A 27,379-nucleotide genomic window follows, 5' to 3' on the forward strand; every position below is an offset into this window, starting at 1 on the left:
GTTCAGTTCTAGTTCAGTTCTAGTTCAGTTCTAGTTCAGTTCTAGTTCAGTTCTAGTTCAGTTCTAGTTCAGTTCTAGTTCAGTTCTAGTTCAGTTCTAGTTCAGTTCTAGTTCAGTTCTAGTTCAGTTCTAGTTCAGTTCTAGTTCAGTTCTAGTTCAGTTGATACAAAAAAGCTTCGTTGTTCACAAGTGAGAACTAAGTGAGAATAAATGACAGATATGTGCCCTTCAAAAGGACATATAAGTTATTGAAAACAAAAACCGTGTTCAAAAGATACTCCATTATTATTAAATCTCGCATATAATTAATTAATTCAGGTTTCCCTAAAGTAATCGCCACTTTGGTCTTATTTGAACCCACTGTGCAACATAAAAAGCCAGTTCATTAATGCTTCCAAAAATGGTCTTTTAATTAAAGATTAAATAAAACGCTGCCTAATAAAATCCCACATAACAAACAACAATTTCATACCTCATTTGTTTATTACAGCAATTCTCTGGAGCAAAAGAAGCATGAAATTAATGATGGCAAATAAATTTCATCGTTGCCATCAAATAAATTCTTGTTCATTTGCAATGTCTACGTTTTGGATGTTAATTTATTTGATAGATAGACAGCACCACAGCCCACCAACCAGCCAGACAGACAAACAGTCGACCGGCAATATAATAATCATAAAAATTAATGTTAAATATTTTATTTTATTTCACTTTATTTTGTTGTTTTATAAATGTTTGCTATAAATCAGTACCAAAAAAATATGTAAATTGTATTAAACACAAAATATACATACATATCCACATATTAAGATAAAGCAATGTTTCATCTTTATCCTTTAAATGCTTTTGTTTTGTACGAAAACAATACATACGAGTCTTCTGTAGATAGGAAATAGGCGCAGGAGGGAGAGCTTGTTGAGTTTTATTGCAAAATAAACAAAAATTATTATATTTTGCGCGCTCTACGCCAAAGGCAATAATAGCCCAAGATATGAAAACCAAAGTAAATGCCAACAATAGCCAAGATATTGCGATAAATATTGGCCTCCTTGAAACTGTATTTGTCTAAAACATCTTGACCCGTATGAAAACATGGCAAATTTTCACTTTCTTCGAAACAGGCTGTAAATAGAAAAAAAGAAAAAAAAATATAATAGAAATAAACCGAAAAACAAGCAAGAGTAATATATTTGGTTGTGCCGAATCAATTATATCCATCATCAATATGTGACTATAAAATATGGTTAAAAGATTTAGGTTCATATAAAATTAGTTTGTGTTCAATTTCATCACGATATTAATTATTATAAGACAATTATGAAAGTTCAAGTCATTTCCTGTCCGATTTTAGCCATCCTTTACAGTATAATTTCAGAGTACTTAGAACTAATTTGTGAAAAAATTTATCAGGATTGCCGCATAATCAACACATTTATGACTGCTCAAACATTATTCTGGGGGGATATTTGTATGGGTTCTAGGTGAAATCATGGACCGATATTGTCCATTTTCCATAGCAAACAAACAGAGAGTATTTAAGTAATTTCAGTCAGCTAGCTCCTTTCATTTGGGCTCTATCGACGGACAGAGGGACGGACATAGCTAGATCGTTTTAGAATCTTATGAGAACCCATAATGCGATATGTTACAAACAATGACAAAGTCAATATACCACCCATCTTTAATAATATAAATCTATTGTAATAAAATGTGTTGCGTGTCGAAGAGAGGGCAAATAAAGCATAAATGTCAGACAAATAATTAACTTGTGTGAGGAAATGTTGGAAGGAATTAAAGATGATTAGTAAGGTGGTTTGTTTCTAATTTTATTTATAATTGAAATATATGGGGAATTTCATTTTAAGTGAACCAACTTTTGAAATTGATGTTTTCCGATCGGAATGAAATTTGCACCAAATTTAGTTCTATTGGAAGTAATTCAGATACAAATTTTCAACAAGATCGGTCAAGAACTCTCTGAGTTAGAGGAGGTCAAAATTTAACCTAATAGCCAAACAGGTGTTTTACGGAAAGAAAAATTGACCACGCCCACTTTTTTCGATTATCTAAAATCAGAAATCGGAAAACGGCTGGATCGATATGGCAAATTTGTTTGTTCAATGTTCGTAGTAGTCCATTTATGTTTTTACTGAAAGAAAAATTGACCACGCCCACTTTTTTCTATTTGTCTAAAATCGGAAAACGGCTGCACCGATTTGGGCATTTCTTTTTATACCCTACACCACCATAGTGGGGAGGGTATTATGCGTTTGTGCAGATGTTTGTAACGCCCAAAAATATTAGTCTAACAACCACCTTAAAGTATACCGATAGACTTAGAATCACTTTCTGAGTCGATTAAACGATGTCCGTCCGTCCGTCTGGTTGGCTGGCTGTCCATGTAAACTTTGTGCGCAGAGTACAGGTCGCAATTTTTAAGATATTTCGATCAAATTTGGTACATATTACTTTTTCGGCCCAGGGACCAAGCCTATTGAAACTGGCTGAAATCGGTCCATTATTTCACCTAGCCCCCATACAAATGTCCCCTCGAAATTGGACTTTATCGGTCATAAATGTTTAATTTATAAATGTATCTCCACACATTGCGCTCCAAATAAGTTTTATGTATACAAAATTCATGTCACCAAATTTTGTTACGATCGGTCCATAATTAGTCATAGCTCCCATATAGACCCGCTTCCGAAAATCACTTTAACGTGCATAAAACGCTTAAAAATTTTGGTATACACACAAAATTCAACATAGTTAACTTTAATATAGACATAAATCAGACGACCTAATTTTATGGCGATCGGTCCATAATTGGTCATAGCTCCCATATAAGGCCCACTTCCGAAAATCACTCAAAAATATAAATTATTGATATTTTAAAAGAAAAATATTTTTACTCATTTACTTGGTGTAGGGTATTATATACTTTCTTACTTGTTTTCAAATGTTCTCAATAGTCCACAAAAGTTTTTTACAGAAAGAAAAATTGTTCACGAACACTAATACGCCCACTTATCAAATACATCTGCAAATATGTAACCAAAGGCTGAGTTAGTGCTGAGAATGTTGAGAAATGCAACCATGAAGACACTCAATTTCAAATGAGCCGCTATGTTACCAGTAACAAAACAATTTGGTGCATTTTTTCATTTGCCATTCATGAAAAACATCCAAGTGTTGTTTATTTAGCCGTACATCTGGAAAATGGTCAAAGAGTGTACTTAACTGAAGGGAATGTCTTACAACTAGTTGATCGACCGCCATCTACAGTATTGACAAGATTTTTTGAAATTTGCCGAAATGATGACCTTGCTTGGAATGAATCGTCAAAGAAATTTCAACGGCGGAAACAAAGAAATCCAGTTCCAGGTTTCCCAGGTCGCATTTACACAGTCCATCCAAGAAACGATAAGAGTTTCTGTTTGCATTTGCTATTAGTCAACGTTCTTGGCCCAACATCATTCTAAGATTTGCGAACTATAAACGGTAAATTGTGTGAAACGTGTAGCAAAGCATGTTAACGCTTGCGATTGTTAGAGAATGTCACTCATTGGGAATATGCTGTTCTTTCGTCAAATGCTCATCAAATACGAACACTGTTTTCGATAATTATCTCAAAATGCTTCCCATCCAAACCTGATTTTTGGAGCAAATGAAAATATTGTATGTGTGTTGATATTTTGCATCAGATGCGTATTAGAACATCAAATACAAATTAGCAACTAAGCGAGGAAATTTACAACGAGGCTTTGATATTAATTAAGGATTAAGATTATTCGATGCACGAAGCATTTAATCTTGATGCGAAAAACAATATGATTGCGATGCCTTAAGAGTATCAGTTCTAAATAACAAACTTTTCACTGTTGAATCGACAAAAAAAATATGCGTACGAGGGATTTTTTTAAAGCTCTAGGTAGAACTGGGAAAAACTTTTTTGATCTTCTTGATTTTGGCAACGATACGCTCGCAGAATGATATTACACTTGCACTGCAGTTACGTTATTGTAAGGCGGTCGAACTGATCATTAAGCACTCAAGTTGCCATTGAATATACAAACCAATGAAAATCCAACATGCAACATTTCCAAGAACAGTGCGATGGCCAAAGTTTTGTAGCAAAGCACACTCATCGTTTGGGATGAATGTACAATGGCGCATAAAAAGTCATTCAAGACATTAGACAGTTGCAAGATATACGAAACAATGAAAGCCGGTTTGGTGTTGCGATGATGCTGTTCACGGCAAACATTGCCAGTGATTCCAAGGTCAATGACAGCCAATGAACTTCCGTTTTGTGGATACACGTCAAGAAACTCAAATTGACTGTGAATATAAGTGTCGAGCTGCAGAACGCTCAATCTGAAGGAGTATATTCCAAATAATTGCTGGACATTGGCAACGGCAAAATCCCGATTTACATTTCGACCGGCTGTTTCCAAACATTGCACAAAATTACAAAAAATCATGATAGGTTGAGCGAACGTGCTATATTGGTTGGGAAAAACATTGATGTCGACGAATTGAATTTTAAGATTAAAAGTGAAATTGCTGTTGAATTGATGATCGTCATGTATCCAACTGAGTTTTTACACTTGCTGAATTTACCATGATTACCGTCTCACAATCTCCAACTGAAAGCCGGATCGGTAGTCATAATGTTGCGAAACATGAACCATCCGACACGCGGTAAAAAACCTGATAAATATCGTCATCGAAGCAACAATACTTAAATTTTTAGAACTTGTTTAAAAAATTTTGAAATTGGAGTGTTAAAAATGTATCTTCTTTGGCCCTAGTTGGGAATGGGTAAATGTAATCCTAGTAATATATAAATTTATAGGAAGGTGAAATTGGTATTTCGTTATAAAATTTCCCAAAACAAGTAAAATTATTCTTTTGGACACATAATGTTCTGAGGAATATTTATTAACTCAAATATTTTTCAATAGATTTTAAATCGATATTTATGCAGAGATTACAAGTCCAATAAAACTAAATAAAATGTAATAGTTGATAACAAATTTTTTGCTTAAATGAAAAGACTAAATATGCGTTTTTAGGGCCAATGCGTCACGGATTAACATTATTCGATTTGATTCAAATTTTCAAAATCTGACTATTCTATCAAGCTTGACAGTAATCATTAGGGTATTCAATCGATTAACCGTTAATCGGTTAACCGATTAATTTTGGACGGTTAACTGTTCGAATAATATAAAATTGCCGATTTTCAAATAACAAATAAACCGATTAATTTGTGTCGATTAACCTTTTTTTTGCACTTTAAAAAATGTTTTAGTGAGTATGTATAACAACTGACATATTTAATTTACATGTATTTGAAACTTTGTTTGTATTTACATGTATAGACGAAACTTTATTTTGAAATGAGTCTTTTATCATAACTAAACGAAACTATTAAATTAAAAAAAATCTAAAACAATCCAAAAAGGAATATTCTTTATCATGCTTTTGATGTCTCCAACATATACAATCAGCGAGAGATTTTTTCCAGGAAAAGTTGTATTAAATCTAAAGAAAAAAAGGAAAACATCGCTCATTTGCTGCAACAACGTCATAATTCAAAAAAAGTCGTTTTGAGAAAAACGTCTTTGAATGTTTTATGACATTTTACTATTTCTTAAATAAATTTTCAACAAATCATGCGATTTCAGAAATATAAATAGTAGATATTAACATCTTTCTAATCTGTATTTAACCCAAATTTTTACTTATCAAATATAAAAGAAAACATGAATTTTAATTTTGATGTTTGCAACAAAAAAACTCTCACACAAAAAATAATTGACTTTTTTGAAAACTGATAAAACTATATGAAATTATAGAACGGCGCATATTTTGTATAACTCAGTTCAAAAAACACGGATTTTGAAATGAAAAATGAAATGAAATGATCGCAAATAAGGTATATTTGCAATTTTTAGGTTTTTGTACACAAAAGTCGTTGTTGTATTTTCAATTTAAAATGAAAATAGAAATTATGCGGTTAATCGAATAATTTTAAATTAACCAGTTATTAACCGAATAAATCTAAACCTCGAATAATTATTTGCTCGGTTAACCTATTAAACCAGAAACCGGATAAATTGAATACCCTAGTAATCATACAAAATAAATTCTTCAAAAATCGTTGATACATTTAAAAGTTTCTTACGTATAACACTGTTTCTGTTTTACTTCCATATTCATATGTAACTATTAAAATAATTTTTTGCACAAATATTTTAATTAGGTCACCAAAAAAAAAAAAAAACGATTAACTTACTGATATTTGCAATGCCAGTCCATTGGGCAGCGGTCATGGCTTCATTAGCATACAACATCCATGATAAGAATTGTGTCCAATAAAACGCTATAGGCAATGTACTGGAAATAAGAGACAAAGTATTAAGTGGAAGGCTGTAACATTATAAAAACAAAAAAACAGCAGGACGACAAGGATAATTAAGTGTTTTACACAAAGATCATGATATCAAATGGTTTACGGTGCCACACACATCTGTATGCATAACCTTAATAAGTACAAACACATTTATATAAATTAGGATGGTCCTTATCTTTCGATTTTCGATGCTGCCAAGATTGCTTTAAAATTGTTCTCCGTCATACAGTGGTATAGATAAAAAAGATGGAAATAAATCTGCAACTTATAAAAGGTTAGTCCAATTTGAATGAAATTTCACATCTGCGAAGAGGAACTGATGTCGAGTTCAAGTTTTCAAGTTGGACCTCCCTAAAAACTAAAAATCCCGATTTTTGGGATTTTTTAAAACTTTATTGAGAATTACGTGATTCCTGATAATAAATTTCAAAATCTGTTTTTATTTTTGCAGTTTGAATAGAAAAATAATTGTAAAATTTCATTAAAAAATATTCGTAGCGAATATCTCCTATGCTATAAAAGATAATTAATAAGAAATAGGATCGTTTTCAAAATGTAACATGAACGAGATTCCAATTTCGGGACCACTGGTGGGTCCATGAGGTCCAAATTCAAGACTTAAACTCGACATCACTTCCTCTTTGCGCATGGGAAATTTCATTCAAATCGGACTTACCATTTAAAAGATACAGATTTATTTCCCACTTTTTTGTTATACCCTACACCACCATAGTGGGGAGGGTATTATGCGTTTGTGCAGATGTTTGTAACGCCCAAAAATATTAGTCTAACACCCACCTTAAAGTATACCGATCGACTTAGAATCACTTTCTGAGTCGATTAAACGATGCCCGTCCGTCCGTCCGTCCGTCCGTCTGTTTGGCTGGCTGGCTGGCTGTACATGTAAACCTTGTGCGCAGAGTACAGGTCGCAATTTTGAAGATATTTCGATCAAATTTGATACATATTACTTTCTTGGCCCAAGGACCAAGCCTATTGAAACTGGCTGAAATCGGTCCATTATTTCACCTAGCCCCCATACAAATGTCCCCTCGAAATTGGACTTTATCGGTCATAAATGTTTAATTATACCCTACACCACCATAGTGGGGAGGGTATTACGCGTTTGTGCAGATGTTTGTAACGTCCAAAAATATTAGTCTAGCACCCACCTTAAAGTATACCGATCGACTTAGAATCACTTTCTGAGTCGATTAAACGATGTCCGTCCGTCCGTCCGTCTGGTTGGCTGGCTGGCTGTCCATGTAAACCTTGTGCGCAAAGTACAGGTCGCAATTTTGAATATATTTCGATAAAATTTGGTACATATAATTTTTTCGGCCCAAGGACGAACCCTATTGAAACTGGCTGAAATCGGTCCATTATTTCATATAGCCCCCATACAAATGTCCTCCCGAAATTGGACTTTATCGGTCATAAATGTTTATTTATATATGTATCTACACAAATTTCGCTCCAAATAACTTTTATACATACGAAATTCATGTCACCAAATTTTATTACGATCGGTGCATAATTAGTCATAGCTCCCATATAAGACCCGCTTCCGAAAATCACTTTAACGTGCATAAATCGCTTAAAAATGTTGGTATACACACAAAATTCAACATAGTTAACTTTAATATAGACATAAATCACACGACCTAATTTTATGGTGATCGGTCCATAATTGGTCATAGCTCCCATATAAGGCCCACTTCCAAAAATCACTCAAAAATATAAATTATTGAAATTTTAAAAGAAAAATATTTTTACTCATTTACTTGGTGTAGGGTATTATATGGTCGGGCTTGACCGACCATACTTTCTTACTTGTTTATCTATGTATCTACACAAATTTCGCTCCAAATAAGTTTTATATATACAAAATTCATGTCACCAAATTTTGTTACGATCGGTCCATAATTAGTCATAGCTCCCATATAGACCCGCTTCCGAAAATCACTTTAACGTGCATAAATCGCTTAAAAATTTTGGTATACACACAAAATTCAACATTGTTAACTTTAATATAGACATAAATCACACGACCTAATTTTATGGTGATCGGTCCATAATTGGTCATAGCTCCCATATAAGGCCCACTTCAGAAAATCACTCGAAAATATAAATTATTGATATTTTAAAAGAAAAATATTTTTACTCATTTACTTGGTGTAGGGTATTATATGGTCGGGCTTGACCGACCATACTTTCTTACTTGTTTTTCTTTACAACTGTCATCTAAATACCAAATGCTGAAAATTTTTAGCGAAATCGGATAACATTTTATTTAAAGTTTGAAGGCTTCAGAAAACTGATTTCAACAATCAGTCGTACAAACGGGCATGGCTATGTCAACTCCGCTATATATAACGATCCAGATTATGGGGTCAAAAATGGAAAATGTAGATGTAATATAAAAACTATTTTTAATTGTATTTTTTTCAATATTTAATTGTTTTTGAAAATATTTATACTTTGACCCAAAATAACTTAATTGATACATAAATATATATGCTATTGTTTGAGATATAATCAAAAAAGCACGACTGCCTCGATTTTAGACCTATTTTTGATCTACATATGTATATCTAGATTACAAAGCCATAAATATAGACAATATGGATATCTAATGATAGATATTCCAAACACCTTTCCAACGAAAACCATAGAAATTCGGACAGACAATGATTCTAATTTGGAAAACAATTTTTTTTAATCCGAATTTTTTCTCCCAAAAATTTTTTCACCAAAAATTTCAGATGAAAATTTTTTTTATAAAAAACAAGTAAGAAAGTATGCTCGGTCTATCCCGACCATTTTATACCCTACACTAAGTAAATGAGCAAAAATATTTTTCTTTTAAAATTTCAATAATTTATATTCGTGTGTGATTTTCGGAAGTGGGCCTTATATGGGAGCTATGACCAATTATGGACCGATCACCATGAAATAAGATCGTGTGATTTATGTCTCTGTGAAAGTTATTTATATTTCTGTGTGAATACAAACATTTTTAAGAGATTTATGCAAGTTAAAGTGATTTTCGGAAGCGGGTCTATATGGGAGCTATGACTAATTATGGACCGATCGTAACAAAATTTAGTGACATGAATATTGTATATATAAAACTTATTTGGAGCGGAATTTGTGGAGATACATTTATGACCGCTAAGGTCCAATTTCGGAAGGACATTTGTATTTGGACTAGGTGAAATAATGCACGGATTTCAGCCAATTTCAATAGGCTTGGTCCTTGGGTCGAAAAAATAATATGTACCAAATTTGATCGAAATATTTTCAAAATTGCGACCTGTACTATGCGCACAAGGTTTACATGGACAGCCAGCCTACCAGACGGATCGTTTAGTCGACTCATGAAGTGATTCTAATATTTTTGGGCCTTACAAACATCTGCATAATACCCCACTATATATGTGTATATGGGTATAAATATGTGGCATTCGAAAAAATTTGTTCTTTCTAAATTTTTTTAACAAAACTTTATTTTCAATCTTTATATTAAAGTTGGTGAAGGATAGGATTCGGCACAGCTCTCTTTCTTGTTTTTTAATTTTTTTTTTAAATATTTCTCGAAACTTCAAATAAAGTGTGCAACCGCTAAACGTTATCCGATGTTGAAAAAATGTTCCGACAAATTTTAGACCTTGTTATAGGGTTCCTACGCGGGAAAAATTTCCCGGGAATTCCCTGGAATAAATTTTTGTTAATTTTCGGGAAATATTTGTCGGGAATTTTCGGGAATTTCTTCATAAGTTTTCTTCTATAAGTTACAATATTCAGATACGTTTCGATGACCAAATTTGTTGCTAATTGAATTACTCTATTATATCCATAGATTTTTTCGGTTCTAGCAAAAGGTAGTCAGTTGGCAATGAAATATTACTGTTGAAATAACTGAATTTTTTTCAATCAACTCAATCCACAGCATAAGAATTTGGTTATTATGAATGAATCAAATTTAAAGCATATGCTTTTAAACGAATTATTAAGATGCCTAACATTACAACTTTTAGGGATATTCAATGATTATTATTTATATTTAGAGAATATAATAACAATAATAGTGCTTCAAATTTGTTTATCTGCAATCAGATTTGAAAAATTTCTCTAACTACGCATATTTTATAGATTTAACATGTTCGCAATTCGTAAGTTTTTTAATTAAACAAAGAATTTATTGATTTTATACTGATTAAAACTACGACTGTGATAATTCCGATCAAATTCCACTATTAAATTAGAAACCCTTATAAAGGCTGAACCAACAACCAAATATAGTTATTTTATACTTCTTTTAAAACCCTGGTAAAATTAGAAGTCAATTTATCCGAAAATTTTTTTCTGGTTTTTGGTTTAATTTAGTGTTAAAAATTCCCGGGAATTCCCGGGAATGAAACGATTTGTTAATTTCCTCCCGGGAAAGAAAAAAGTCCGGGAAATTAGGAACCCTACCTTGTTAGCATCGAAAATCCAAAAATTACAAAACAACAACCACCCTAATACACACACAAAATCGCATTAAAAAAAAAAGACAATGCTGAATTTTTGGGGATTATAAAGGTGTTTGCTACAACATTGAAACGAGTACCAAACAATACCAAACAAACATACTCGCACATACATTTGGACAGTCTCATTGTTATTTACCTGATTTGAATAAAGATACCAGATGTTATCATGAATATATAATCGACCGGCACCAAGTACGCCATGGCCAGTGGTACCGAATTGAAGGCCGTCGAAAAGAAACAACCACATGCTGTAGCCACATTCATCACCAGTACAACCGCAATGGCCGTTATAGAAAATGCATAAAATGTTGGTCTCAGACCAGCGATAAAATAACAAATGACAACAAATAGAAATGGTTCTATAATCATGCCCGGCAGCTACACAATAAACGTGACAAAAAAATAAAAAAAGAAGAGAAGAATAAAAACACCAGCATGCAATCAACAGTCATGTAATCAGACACAAAAACAGACAGAGAGAGATATGCATGAACAGCGAATTTTAATTACTGTGTATCAAGTTATTTAATTAGATTTCCATTTCTTACCATGGCCAACACAGTGCCAATATAGTACTGGGCCGTTGAGTACATGCCAGAACGTGTTTCACGCATGAACAGCGGAAATCCTTGGGGAAAGACATTCAACACCGAGTACATGGGATGATAAGTGTTTTCGGAAATCATAACAAAGAGAGCACCCTGGACAGCTTGAACACCCATCTGATCGAGTACAGTGGTGCCGGCAAAACAGGCTCCTATTATAATGGCCATGGCCATTTTCTGAAAGAATCTCAGCCATTGCAGCTTGGGATCACGCAGCAAAGTTAAAGTAAATCTATACCAGATCACATGGAATTTCAAATACCAAGCAGCCGGTCGAAATGAATTAACTTCTTTGTCAAACGGATAATCACCACTTTCAGCCATATGTATTTCCAAATTCACCAACATGTCTCTCTGCTTGGCCGCCGAACTAACGGCAAATAAATCACACAGATACTGGGATGATCTTTGGGAGGCCTGTTCATAGCCCGGATCAGAGGCCAATACACCAATTAAATAGTCTGCCGGATTGTATGCCTCCGGACATCTGTAACCATTTTGAGCAAAAAAATCCAAGGCATTTTGTGGTGAACCGGTAAATGCCACTCTACCTTCGGATAGAAACAAAACATTGTTAAACATGTCAAAGAGTTGTGAGGAAGGCTGGTGTATGGTGCATAATATTGTAGTGCCTTTTTTGGCTAAATCGTAAAGAGTCTGCACCAACTGCTGAGCACTATAAGAATCCAAACCCGTAGTGGGTTCATCACAAAACAATATAACCGGATTGTTAAGCAACTCTACAGCAAAAGCCAAACGTTTGCGTTCACCACCCGACAAAACCTTTTCATCATCTCCCGAACCAATGCGTGTGTTAGAGGCTCCCAAAAGACCCGTGCGTTCCAGCAAATCCTGTATTATTAGCTTTCTTTCCTGCTTGCTTACTCTGCGATCTAAACGTAAAAGAGCCTGCAATTAAACTTGAATGATTAAGGCATATTTATACATAATAAAACCAAACAATTTCACTCACCATAAAATGCATATGTTCTGACACAGTTAGTGCCCCATTGAATAGATCATCTTGATAGACAAAACCACTTATACGATGCATAAATGGTCCTATACGCCTACCATTGATAAGAATATCACCTTGAACCACGGTACCGGCTAAAATCATCAAACATTAAAAAATTTAAAACGAAAAATTTGTTAATTGTTTTTGTTTTTCTCTTTCCACAATCTTATCATCACTATTGCATGATTATCAAAATATTAAAAACAAAATTCACTTTTATTACCTGGTTGGCGATATGCAAGCACAGACATTAATGTTGTTTTTCCTGAGCCACTGTTAAAATAGATTAAACAAATATTTTTATCATTTAAATTTGTATAAACAAAAATGTGTAAGGAATTGTTGAACTTTCGAAAGAATGGTAGTATACTGTTAACAAATCTATGTACTTGTTTAAATTCTACTTAAAACAATTTGATATTTTGTATATGATGTGTAAATCAAAATGAAAATATTATTTTTCATTCAATAAATAACTTTATTAGAAAATACACACATTGAGTCATGTTATATTAAGTACATAATATACATATGTATATCGTCACCTAAAATGCAAAACAACGTATCATCAAAAAAATTTAAATAGATTTAATTACACTATGCAATAAATGAAGACTTTTGGAAAAACACAAGATCATGACAGTATAGGTTCGGCTCTACTACCAAAGGGTAGTAAAACCCTATACTCAGTTTGTCCATTTTGGTGACCCATTTTTTTATGGGCCCCCAAAGTTTCTGAAAATCACTGGGGCCTCTAAAAAAGGTGTCATCAGTTTTTGGTTAACAGCTAATTCAGACTTTGTGATACGGCTTAACTTTATATGGCAATAATATAGCTAAGAGTACGCCAAATAAATTTTGTTAAAAAAAATATAGGAAGAACATTTTTTTTTTTACTTTTTTTTGGATAACTTCCAGGGACTCCTAATTTTTCACTAACAATATTCAGCAAAGTTGTAGCTACGGTAAAGTTGAAAAATTGTTGAGAACATATCAATGCATTCTGAACGTGTCTAGTCATTCTAAATAGCACATAAAGATCACTTTGTACCTTAACAATTTTCGTTTTTACTATTTTTTGACGCTAAAACAAAGATTTTTTGTTAAAATAGTATGATCAAGTCCACACTTTTATGTTGTGCTTTATTATTTACTCGGCTGAGGTGTTCGGAATGGGGATCAGTGAGTGGACCCTTAATGTCACACATTTAAAAAAAATTCGCCAAAAAGGCATTTCTGATCCGAATGAGCTTTTATCTGTAGGTTGTCTCTTTTAGTTAAAGAGATCTTTAGGTTTAATTTTTTTTTTAAATTTTGCTCGATCTTTTTTTTGTATTTTATATATGATGGGCCTACGAAAGGTCGAAATTTGTTTTTTATATATGACGTATATTTGCGATAAAATTCTAAAGAAAATAAAACAAACCTGATAAAAATTATTTCGTCCCTATAAAAAGTTACACGCATCCAAAGTTGAAGCATCCTTTTATATATTTCAACTTTGTTTTTCAATTTTTTTCCCAAAAAAGTCCCCATATTTTTTCTATTATAAAAAACTAATTTTCTTCGTGGCTATATACATTTTTTAATGATCTGGAAAGAGAACTTAATGCAAAAACATATTAAGTAAAATCTGACTAACTTAAGCGGACATTGTACCCCCCAGCCCTATCCAAACTTGGCCAATTTTGAAACAAAATTTTAAGTTTGAGTAAAAAATTCTAAAAACGCAAAGCACCGATCCTCAAAAGCTCGTCATATTTGTATAGCCCTATATATTGTTTATATACACACAAAACGTTTTTACTATCATACTGTAAATAACGTCAAAGTGGGCTATTTTCTAAAAAAAACTCAGTTTTTTGAACACATTTTCCCCATTTTAGGAATTTCGATGTTAGAAAACAATGAATGGCAACTTTAGTGATGCCATTGACTTAAGAACATTTAGATCTATATTACTTCCAAATTTTATTGTGATATCTGTAACTGTTCAAATTTTTCATTAATTCAAAGTTTTTATTTTTCTTGATGGAAAATCACCATTTTATAATATAGTTAGTTTTTAAGGTAAAATACGTCCGAAAAAACACAAAATTTATTCATTTCACTAAAATGTCAATCTCCAAGTCATAAGGTTTCCACCAATATCAAAAACTTATATAAAAAGCTTATAAAAATGTTTATGTTTTTTCATATCTTGCATCAAGCCGGTCTAGCGTGATCAAGATTGGATAAAGTGATGCGCCCGGATCATACCGATAATAATTTGACCATTCTTCGTTATTCCAGCACAATAGAGAAGTATACACTCGAATATAAATTTTTAACAACAAATTTTTGTTTTAGAGTAAAAAAAATGTTAAAAAGCTGAAATTTTGAAGCAACAAAGTGATTTTTGACAGCTATTTAGAATGCCTAGATATGTTCGGATTGTATTGATATGCTCACAAGAGTTATTCTGATTTACCGTAGCTACAACTTTTCAAAATATTGTTATTGAAAAATTAGGAGTCCCTGGAAGTTATTCAAAAAAAGTAAAAAAAATAATTTTCTTCCTATATTTTTTCAACAAAAGTGCACGAAAAATCTATTTTTGGAAAAAATTTTTAACAAAATGTATTTGGCGGACTCTTAGCTATATTATTGCCATATAAAGCTAAGCCGTATCACAAACTCTAAATTAGCTGTTAACCAAAAACTGATGACACCTTTTTTAGAGGCCCCACTTATTTTTAGAAAATTTGGGGGCCCATAAAAAATGTACAAACTGAGTATAGGGTTTTACTACCCTTTGGTAGAAGAGTCGAACCTATACTGTCATGATCTTATGTTTTTCCAAAAGTCTTCATTTGTTACATAGTGTTATTGGTTATCAAAACTACTCCCGATTCATGTCGAGCTTTTTCAGAGATCGCACTATACGAGTTGTTGTTGATGAAATCTCATCAAAAAAGTTCAAGAACCGCAAAAGCTCCGTCCTTTCTCCTACTCCATTTCTTATCTATCTAAACGACCTTCTATGTCAAACTTCAAACCCTATCTATACTTTTGCAGATGTCAGCAACATTTGCCATTGAATTCACCAAGCCTTTGGAGATTGATGGTATCGCAAATTCTCCTTCCTTTCTCCTACTCCATTTCATATCAAACTTCAAACCTTATATAAATACTCTTTTGCAGATGACAGCAAAATTTGCCATTGATATTAATTCAATTATAGACCAAGCTTGTCGGAGATTAGGGCAATGAGGCAAAACATGAATATTACGCTTAACCAAGATCTTGTAATAGTTTATGAATGGGGTTGTGCGAATAGAGTCAAAACGCACAAGAGATCATGTTGCTCCATCTGTTTTTGTGGTTGGTGTAAATATTGAAGAATCAGAAGCTCTTGATGTTCTAGGTAAGGGTATTCAGTGCGATGTCCGCTGAACAAAACACATTATTCAAGTGTCCAAAGAAGGATTCAAGTGCCTTGATTTTCTAAAACGGTTTAGGAAATACTTCACTCTATCTGATCTCCTTACTATCTCATGTACACTCATGAACGGGCCGGTGCGTCCAAGTAAATTTTTGAGTTACTCGACCGCGTACAGGAGAGGACGAAGATGCTTATCGGTGACAGAAGGGTATCCAGTTCTATTGACTCACTAGAACATCGTCGCAATGTGGGTTGTGTTTTACTGTCCTACCGATACTACAATGGAATGCGCCCTGCTGAAATTAAGGAACTTGTTCCCGAAACCCGTAGTTTTTTACGCAATACACATTCTGGACTGTGGATCACACAACACATTACAGGGAAAACTCGTTCTTTAGCCATACTATCCGTATGTGGAATAATGTGTTGCTCTTAGAATATGTTTACCACAACCATGTTTTTTCTCTGCGTGCATGATTTAGATTATTTTGAAACGTGAATTGTCTTGTTAAAATATGCAATCTTCATTAAGTTTTTCATCAATAAATGCTATGAGTTTATTTAAAAATATTCATTATAAATTGTACTGTTCACTTTTATTGGAACAAATCATATCCTCGATTTTATAATGGCAGAAAAAGCAGTCAACACCAAAATACTCCCTCCATAGAAATTGCGTTTCGACAATCAAATGAAATTTTAAAACAAAATAAAATGGAATAAATGGGGAGGGACCTGGGACTTATTAAAACTTGGACACATTGTTTGTATTGGAATAATCCTTGTAATAATATCTTTAAGAAAATAATACAAATTTTACTTTTGTAAATATATTATATTTCAAAAATTTTGCAAGCAGCAGGATTCTTCCAAAAGCAGGGAAATTTGGTATCATATGAATTATAGCCGAGAGACTTTTAAGGACGATTTTGCATGCCTCTTTAATGCCAGTTTTGGAGCTGAGGCGCGTACTTAATATGTATGTATTAATACTATTTTTAAGTAAAATTTTTTATTAAAAAAAAACAGTCGCTTGAACGCTATAGAAGAAAATCATTTTTGCATTGAATCATTAATTGCGCTGAAAAATGGATCGTTTACGATAAGGTAGTTATCTGAATTTGGTGGGAACAAAAGGGTCCTATATATTATGAGCTGCTGAAATGTCTTTGACCACAACCTCTTTTAAACAAGTCATTACTTTGATAAGACATTATTTTACTAATTCTACGTAATGCAGACGGTATTAAGTAGTCATTGTAAAGACATTTATCAAGTTTTAGCTGGGGAGTTCTAAGTTACTCTAAGAAATTTAGCCACCAATTGCCTAAAATATTTGCTGTGTTGCACTGTTTATATACAAACTCAAACAATTATTTGTCTTTCGTTACATTGTTGCATGATAAACACGGATACTTTTGTCTTAATCAACATACTACAACACACATAGAAATAGTCATTGTATATTATTACGTTACACATCTCGTTTATCTCTAAAGTGAAATCATAAATTTACTTTATGGTTATTATTATGCATTTAAATAAAAGTCGTTGGAAAACTATAAGTAAATAAACACAAAATACCCATTTTATCTAATCTTAAAGAAATCTGCTTGCACATCAAGATGTGAGTTTAGATGTGTGAAATTTGTACTTGATCTTTCAAAGATAAATACTAAAAATAAATTAACTACTCGTAGCTGTACAATATTGAAATATAAGAGAATTGTGAGGAGGGAAACAAGCATAATTGAAAGAATAATTTAATTCCGCATTTCTTAAATTTTTACTATTTTAGATTAGAATAAAAAAAAATAATATAATTTTATGACATGACTTTAAACATTTAAAAAGGTTAACATTTTTATGCATTAATATCTCTGAATGTAGTTTTGAAGGTCTTAATTGTTTATGCAATGAATTTTCAGAATAATTTTGGCAATGGTCACGTGATGAGTGCAACACCCAATGGGAGAAAATAAATTCGGCTATGCCGAATCTTATATACCCGCCATCAATATAATACGGCCGCCTATATAAAAACATTAATCTGTTTACCCGATTTTATGAGTTTTTCTAATAATCTTCAAAATTGCGTATCTGTGTACAAGTTTACATGGAAAGCCAGCCAGACGGACGCACGGATATCGTTAAATCGACTCAAAAATGAACTCTGCGATGATCGGCATACTTTTTGGTGATGTTCGGCTAATAATTTTAGGCATTACAAACACAATATTCACCCCCACTGTGGTGGTGTAGGGTGTAGGATGTAGTATTAATAACTTATGGCAAGAACAACTAATTTTTTTGTCTGAATACTAAATAAATTCAAAGAATTTTGCAAATCATTCCTACTAACAGAAAAGTCCTTGGAAAAATAACTAAATATCATTAATCTATGAAATTGCAATTGAATAATTCAATAATTTTTGCTTACATCAATGTTTTGATGAACAAAATAATTCCAACTAAGGACATTTTTACACTTACTGATTTAAAATTCCTATTAAATATATGTTGCTGTAGATAATAAATTTTATAATTTCAACCAGGAATTTTTGGCTCAACAATATGGGCTTTAAAGATTACATTTTGAAGATTTAGGAATTTTAATATAAAAACACCCTGACCTAAGTTATCAGCCATACGATTTGTTAGCATTTTCTTAACAATTTGTACTTGAAGGAATTGTTTAAATTTGAAGGTATTTTTATCTTGTTATCCCTATAATTTAGAATGCTCAATTCCTGTCTGAGATCATAAAATGAAAATATAATACATTTCGAACTTATGTCAAAAGAGTTCTAAGTGTTTTTTACATGCAACATGGTAAATAAATAAAAAAAATACTCGTACATATGTATAATACAAGACATAAATAAAATTGAATCTTTGTTTGTAAATTACGTCTGAATATGTACGTGTTTGCATTTACATTAGGGTGATCCTAATTGTGGACTTTGTCGATACTCGGTTTTTAAGTTATTCGGTGTTGCCCCTAATGTGAATGATCCTCCTTCTACCCTATTTAGAATTTAGTTGAGCAACATTTTACCATGATTGCCTCATAATCAACATATTTATCACTGCAGTATTCTGGGGGACGTTTTTATTGAGAATGGTCCGAATTGCTAATTTTCTATACTCAACAAACCTTATCAACAGAGAGAGTATTTGTGAAAAATTTCAGGCAACTAGCTTCTTTCGTTTGGGACCTATCGTGTTTTCAGATAGACAGACAGACGGAAGGACACAACTAGATCGTCTTAGAATTTTATGAGGACCCATAATGTATGTATATACTAATGTGGGTCCGCGAGAAATATTTTGTGAAACATCGAAAAACGACACAGTCCAAAATAAGAGCCACCCTAACGTACATACATACATATGTGTGAGTAAAACAAAAACAATATATTGTTGTTTGGTATAGAAAACGAAATTTTCGCTTCAATAGTTTTCAAACATTTTCACTTCATTGAAAAATGTTTTTCACGTCAAACAGACTAGATGTTGTTGTACATAAGTCTCACCAATACGTGAAACTACTTCGCTCTTGTTAACAATACAGACACCAACACTAAGGCTTATTTGAATAAGGTTCTTGCCATAGAAATCAACTAGATAGGTAACTGAGAGCCAAAAACCTAAGTCTGTTGTCAAAAACCTAATTCATGAGAATGTATTGCACGTATTTTGTTATTGTATCACCCGTATGTGTGAAAAGAGAATAATTTTTCCATATATATTACTCTCTCCTTCCGTTCTATGTGTTTATTCTATGGTTCCTGCCCTGATTTAATCTGGAATATGAAATATAAAATTTTACTTTATTTTCATATTAGGCCGAGAGACCGAAAGATGATTTTGCACGTCTGAAATGCTGCTTGAACGCTATAAAAGAAAATCATTTTTGTGATGAAAAATTAATCCATTACGTTAGCCAGAAGCGTAAGAGATCATACGTGATGCCCGGCCAACCAGCCGCTATGGTAAAACTCTGTATTTTGTTGGAGCTGAATTTTATGAGATGCTGAATTCTGACCAGACCATCACAGGGAACTTAATCCGAATACAACTGACTCGTTGGAACCGAGCATTGGCCGAAAAACGCCCAGAATATGCGGCCACATATGAAACCATAATATTCCATCATGACAAGGAAGTGGTTGGAAAGTTTTGTCTCACCCGCATTATAGTCCAGATTGCTCTCTCTGGGATAAGTTTCACTTTGGAACAGTTTCCAAAATTTGCTTCATTCGTTCTTGGCCTCAAAAAATGAGCAGTTCTTTTGGCGCGGAATCCATATGTTGCCAGAAAGATGGGAAAAGTCATAGCTAACAATGGCAGATACTTTGAATAAATTTATATTGTACAAATGTTTCAAAATGAAAGCTAAACATTTGAAAAAATCCCGCATTTTATAGTCACTTGATGAGATCAATATTTTATTTTCTTCTTATATATTTTTTAATAGAACTTATGAAATCAACACAATAAGTGCATATTTTTTTATATTTTAAGAGCATACTGGAATGAAATCATCTTACAGAACATGAGTCATGCTATGTGTTTAGCTGTGCATCGGAGCTGTAAATGAATCATTATTTTTTGATTTTAATTCGTTAAGTATAAGCTAAATTTTGAATTAATTCTTTTCACAACAAAAAGAATTGAATGAAATTTTAATCAATTCAAACGAATTAAGCAGAAATGAATTTGAATTCATTTCCAATTCAAATTAAATTGTAAAAAGGAGTTGCAATTCGTTATCAATTCAAATGAATCTGTAAAATAAATTGCAATTTGTATGCATGTCAAATTTACTTGATAAAGTGAATTGCAATTTATTTAAGTTTTTTTTAGAAAATAAACAAAATTTTCTCATTTGGATAGGATATTTGACGATACCTAATAAATCAATTTTATTCGGCCGCTACCTGACAATTGCAGTATATCAAGGGAATTTGAAATCTAAGAATTGTTTATCTTTGGACTATACTATGTGATATATATTTACTTACAAAATCAATTCAAATTTCAATCAATTCAAATGAGTTGGAAATTAATTGCTAATTCTTTTTTCTAATTCATTTGAATAAATTCAAAATCAATTCAATTCAAATGAATTGAAAATGAATTGCAATTCATTTGACAAATTCATTTGAGTTGGAAATGATTTGCAATTTTTCTTACCAAATTCATTTGAATTATCTCAAATTGCATTCAATTCAATTTTTTTTTTTTTTTGTGTGAAAGTAATTAATTAAATATTTGCTAATTCAATGCATGAATAATTCGCGAATTAATTCAATAATTAATGACTCATTTACATATCTGCTAAGCAGAAATACAGACCTCTAATTAATATGTATGTAACTTTTAAACTACTACGTATATTGCAAAATATTGTATACAAATATAACAAGTAAGAAAGTATGGTCGGTCAAGCCCGACCATATAATACCCTACACTAAGTAAAAGAGCAAAAACATTTTTCTTTTAAAATGTCAATAATTTATATTTTTGAGTGATTTTCGTAAGTGGGCCTTATATGGGGGCTATGACCAATTATGGACCGATCACCATGAAATTAGGTCATGTGATTTATGTCTCTATGAAAGTTTACTATGTTAAATTTTGTGAGTATACCAATATTTTTAACCTTCGCTTTACCCACCGGGGTGACCACATCGATTTTATTGGTTTAATATTTTTTTTTTAATTTTGTTTCGATTTAAATGAAATTTGTACTCACTGAACAAATTCTAGAGTTCTTTTTATAAGGTTTTTTCAATTTTTTAAAATTTCGTTCGTCGCATATATTTATAGAAGTGTGGGTGGGTATTGGTAAACCATGTACATAAAAAACCTTTGGTAAAGCGAAGGTTAAGCGATTTATGCACGTTAAAGTGATTTTCGGAAGCGGGTCTATATGGGAGCTATGACTAATTATGGACCGATCGTAAGTGAACCAACTTTTGAAATCGATGTCTTCCGATCGGGATGAAATTTGCACCAAGGTTAGTTCTATTTTTCAACAAGATCAGTCGAGTGGGATATATATCAAAATAAATGTTTTATAACTCAAGACATAAAATTTTTGTTATAAAATATCTAAACTATGTGGGACACATTTTGCTAAGAACAATAGGTAATAAGTTACATGGATAAGAAAAAACCCCTGTTTGACCAAAATGTCAAAATATGACCCTATAACTCAGAGAGTTCTCGACCGATCTTGTTGAAAAATTGTGTCTGAGTTACTATCCAATAGAAGACATCGATTTCAAAAGTTGGTTCACTTGACATGAAATGCCCCACATATAAAACTTATTTGGAGCTCAATTTGTGGAGATACATTCATAAATTAAACATTTATGACCGATAAAGTCCAATTTCGGAAGGACATTTGTATGGGGGCTAGATGAAATAATGGACCGATTTCAGCCAGTTTCAATAGGCTTGGTCCTTTGGCCGAAAAAATAATATGTACCAAATTTCATCGAAATATCTTCAAAATTGCGACCTGTACTTTGCGCACAAGGTTTACATGGCCAGCCAGCCAGACGGACGGACATCGTTTAATCGACTCAGAAAGTGATTCTAAGTCGATCGGTATACTTTAAGGTGGCTGTTAGACTAATATTTTAGTTACAAACATCTGCACAAACGCATAATACCCTCCCCACTATTGTGGTGTAGGGTATAATAAATAATTTAAGAAAGTAAAACAATTAATCCCACAATTTGAATACAAGGTGCAAAAGTTTTCCACAACAACGTAACATTATTTTTGTTGGTAAATTTCAAGTGTTATTTACTGCAATTTTATGTCAAATTCGGGGAATAGTTGTTTAAGAATTTCTTTGATATATTAATATATTTAAGCCAATTGTCAACAATGTTTGAAATTGTTGACCACTTTTGTAATATTTTTGCATTTTGTAGAAGTTTCAAAAACATCAAATTAAATTATGAAATTTTAAGATTTTTACTGAGTTTCTATATTGTCATTTGGAAGGAGTCTAATGATCTTAAGGGTAACATAAATCAAAAACTTTCGAATTTAGTATATTTTCCCTGAAAAACCTATAATCACATATTACTTTATCCCGGAATTGACTATATATTGTACTTTTAGACCAATAATTCTCATTAATATTTTATTGCACTCTTCACGAAACCTTTTTTTTACTCTTTTCAATGACAGTGTAAGTAATACTTGTGAATAACTATTACTTATTTTGTTATTTATATTTATTTATTTCTTTTTCTTACTTCTTTTTGCAGCATAATCCAAACAACAATAAACTCTAAGACATGATGATGAACTTACAAATAATATCAAGAAATAGATTTAAACACCAACAAACAAGAGACATATCTATTACACTGCAAACAACTACGAGTACATTTATCATAGATACTCAAACTCAAGCTCGTACTTTATAAAGATAATGATGATTTTCTATGTACTTTGTACTCGTAAGATATTGGAAGTTACTTAAAATGTTTGTGCAATGTGTTTTTTTTTTTTTTCGTTTGTTAGTTTATTGCAGAAAATACGATACTATGAAAATCAATATTGTGGATAATAAACCGGTCCTTATAAAATTGGATGGGGCTAATTTCGATATTTAGTATTCAAAACTAACTGATGTAAAGTTAAGAAAATGTAGGTTAGAATTTCTGGAAACTGTTTATATAATATAAATATTGCAAACAATTTTTAAAGTAATCCTACCAGAATTTTTACCTCTAAAGGACATCCGAATCTTGCTTCCATTATCCGAATTGCTTTAAATTTCACAGCGAAGATCAAACTGCTACCCATTAAAGACATAACAACTTTTTTAAGTACCGGCCTAATATATTCTCTTACATGCACACAATAGTACGAATATGAAAACTGTATTGGGAATTGACTCACACAAAAATGCATCATCATAAATATAGAAAACTGAAATTTTTTTCTGAATCCATAGAAAATTCAAAAGAAATATTTATTGAAGTATTAGAGGTAAGTATTAAGGTGAAAATCACATTGTAAAAGTCTCAATAGAGACTGCTATCAAATATGCAGGTAAATCTGCTTCTTATACATTTTCTAACACTTCCATTGTTTGAAGTGACTTTTTAAAATAATCCCAGGATTTGGGATTAACAACAACCCTTTTAGGCTATAAAGAAATTAATGATTTTAGTTAAAAAAAGAAAATACTGTTTTGTGGGAAGATTTCAAGATCTTAGTGGGCGTGGCAACATTTATATTTTCTATTCTTAATTGTTCTTCTGATGAAATTTAAATAAATTATTGAAAATTATAAGATATTTAATTCCGACCCACATACGAGTGCTGATATAATACTGCCAATCATTCATACATTCTGGGAGAGAGAAAATCTCGACAACGAGATGACTGAGGGCAAGACAATAAATATACCAAAGAAGGGCGATCTCACGGACCCTAATAGCCCAGATAATTACCAAAAGGATTTCCGACAGGGTAACACCAACTCTAAGACAGGAACAAGCTGGATTCAGACCCCATAAATCCACCATAGACCACATTCCATACATACGCTTTATAAAAAGCTAATACCGTAATGCCTCTTGTAGGATAAAACATGGCAAATTGCTGAGTGAAACTGTGAGAGTTGGAATAGGTGTCCGACATGGATGTGTCCTCTAACCACTTATATTTAGTATAGTTCTGGACACGATCCATGGAAGGCACGATCCATAGAAGGGACGACTAAACGTTCTCGAATATGCAGACGATATTTGTCTACTGGCTTACAGCTACTCAGATCTCGAGGTGAACCTACTAAGCGTAACGCCGGCAGCGGAATCAACAGGTTTGAAAATAAATGTCATGAAGACAAAAACTTTACGTATAAATGCAACTTCCCGGAATTTATTTGCAATAGGTGTAAGCGAAATAGAAGATGTCAGACAACTCTTCGTGTGAGGATATCGACTCGCTTGCAGAAGGCACGTCAAACATTTGACCGCCTAAAACCTATTTGGAAATCACCGTCTTTATATCTGCTTACGAAAATAGCAATATTCAATGCCAATGTAAAATCTACCCTTTTACGTACTTTTTTTTATAAAGTACGGCTGCGAAACTTGGAACTCGTTGCCACTCGTGATATACGAAAAATGCAAGTATTTGTGAACCGCTGTTCGCAAGATCCTACGTGTATTCTGGCCGAAAACCATATCTAATCACACGCTCTGGGAAAAAACAGGCCAACAAATCCTATCGATTGAAAAATGGCGTTGGATCGGCCACACCCTTAGAAGGCAGCCTAACAACATCACTAGAACTGCAATAGACTGGAACCCGCAAGGGAACAGAAGAATGTGACGCCCAGATCATACACTGAGGCTGAAGTAAATAGCAGTGGCCAGAGTTGAAGAGAAATGAAGGCGTTAGCACAAAGTAGGGAGATGATCAAACATTTTATTGAGGGCCTATGCTCCTTGTAGGAACGGCGGGAACTTATATATACTACTTTGATATTATGTATAGCTTTTCTAACTGTTACAACATACTTATACACAAACCTTCCTCCGATAGCTCTCCAATAGATTAATTCTGGTGGCTAAATTAACTACTTTCTAAAGTGCAGTTTGAAAAGACTACACTATAGGGTTCTTAGAGACACTAAATTGGCAATTGACTTCATGCTAGGTTACATGAAATGCCATAATACTTAAAAAAATTAAAAAATTAGTTTGAGAATTATATCTACACAATTTGTATAAAATCAATTTTACGAAGTAATCACAAAACGTTTAAAGTGGCTACACTCTAGCTTACTTAGAGACACTTAAGTGACATATTCTTTACAATTGCTTTAGTTTCAGCTACATTTATATAACATTCTTTCAAATTCAAAAATTTCTTACTTTTTCTTCCATAAATAAAATAATATTTTTTTTTTCACTTTTCACACACCTTGATCCCATTAGAGCCATTAAATTTCCCGGCTGTACAGCACCATTTGAATTATTTATAATACGTTTCATATTATACAAACTGGGCGATGTGCCATGCTCACCGGCTGTATACACACACAGATCGCGCCACACCAATGTTGCACCCTCTTCGGTGGGTGACCATTTGTTGTAACTGCGTAACGGTAAATTACGTTCATTACTACTGCTGCTACGTTTTCTTATTTCATCAACACCACCACCACCACCTCCACCAGCCTCGCCCCCATTTAACACACTCAATTCTACACGTTCTTCACTACTCTTGGAGCTGGTAGAGGCCGGAAATAGAGGATCTTCCATTTGTATGAAACTTTCTTCTTTATCAGACATTGTTTTGTTGTTGGAAAATTCTTATTATTTTCTCAATAATTTTTCTTTTTTCGTTTTTTGCTTTACTATATTATTTAATGTTTTAATTTGTATTTAATATCTACCGCTAGACAATGCTAATCGCTTGAAAGTTAAAGAGCAACTGTCTGCTGGTTTTGTAGCCTTAGAAAAATGTCTCATTTGTAACACCAACATTTGAATGACAGATTATGTTGATTGTCATTGCTGGAGATTGAAATTGAGTTAACATTTTTACCACGACATCAACATTATTTAAATATGTATTTAAAGTTCCCAGCAGTTGCAAGTACCCAGCAATTACGCAAGTAGTCAATGTATCCCTTATAGACAGTAATTGTCGCTTATGTCTGATCACTTGCCAGACTCCAATTTATATATTTTGGGTCATTTGAGACGTATGTGTGCTTTGTAGTGCAGAGATAAGTGAATTAGTTACTTTATACATCCCAGGTAATCTAGTGTGAAGACAATTGTCACTTAAGTGTCTCTAAGTAATCTAGAATGTAGTCAATCAGAACGTTTTGTGAGTAATTCTCATACAGTTTATTTCCTTTTTGTTTAAGTATACTGACATCCCATGTAACCTAGCGTGAAGTCAACTGTCACTTTACTGTCTCTAAGTATCCAATAGTGTAGTCACTTTAACCGTTTATTTTGTATTGCATTTTAGAAAGTAGTTATTTTAACCACAAGAATTAATCTATTGGAGAGTTGCCGGATGAAGGTTTGTTTACAAGAAATCGGTTATTGGACTATGATATGTCTTTTCAACTGACTATTAGAGGTCAATTGGCAGGCGTACATGTTAAAATAAGTAGCTGATCAAGTAACCAATTAGGTAGCTAGTAAGGTAACTGACTCTGTGTGACGGGTATGTGAATACAATGCGTTGACTACTTTGGACCAGCTATTAGACAGTCTAATTGTAATCCAAAAAGGACATGCAGTTGTTCTTTCCATCCGGGGTATGCTTAGTCTGTCCAGGTTCTTCAAATATCTGATTCAATG

The 27,379-nt window shown here is 32.7% G+C and overlaps 1 protein-coding gene across 1 annotated transcript; it reads right to left on the reverse strand.

The window, feature by feature from the left end:
- Positions 1–682: 682 nt before the first annotated feature.
- On the reverse strand, positions 683–26,445 carry st (scarlet). The gene is made up of 7 exons (XM_065502904.1): positions 25,980–26,445; positions 12,806–12,855; positions 12,538–12,674; positions 11,508–12,473; positions 11,096–11,337; positions 6,305–6,405; positions 683–1,122 (listed from the first exon to the last, which is right to left on the reverse strand). Exons 1-7 carry the CDS (start codon positions 26,348–26,350, stop codon positions 947–949), a joined length of 2,043 nt encoding a protein of 680 aa, XP_065358976.1. The 5' UTR covers positions 26,351–26,445; the 3' UTR covers positions 683–946.
- Positions 26,446–27,379: the final 934 nt, after the last annotated feature.

The sequence above is a fragment of the Calliphora vicina genome, chromosome 3, assembly GCF_958450345.1.
Source record: "Calliphora vicina chromosome 3, idCalVici1.1, whole genome shotgun sequence".
Classification (NCBI taxonomy): Eukaryota; Metazoa; Arthropoda; class Insecta; order Diptera; family Calliphoridae; genus Calliphora; species Calliphora vicina.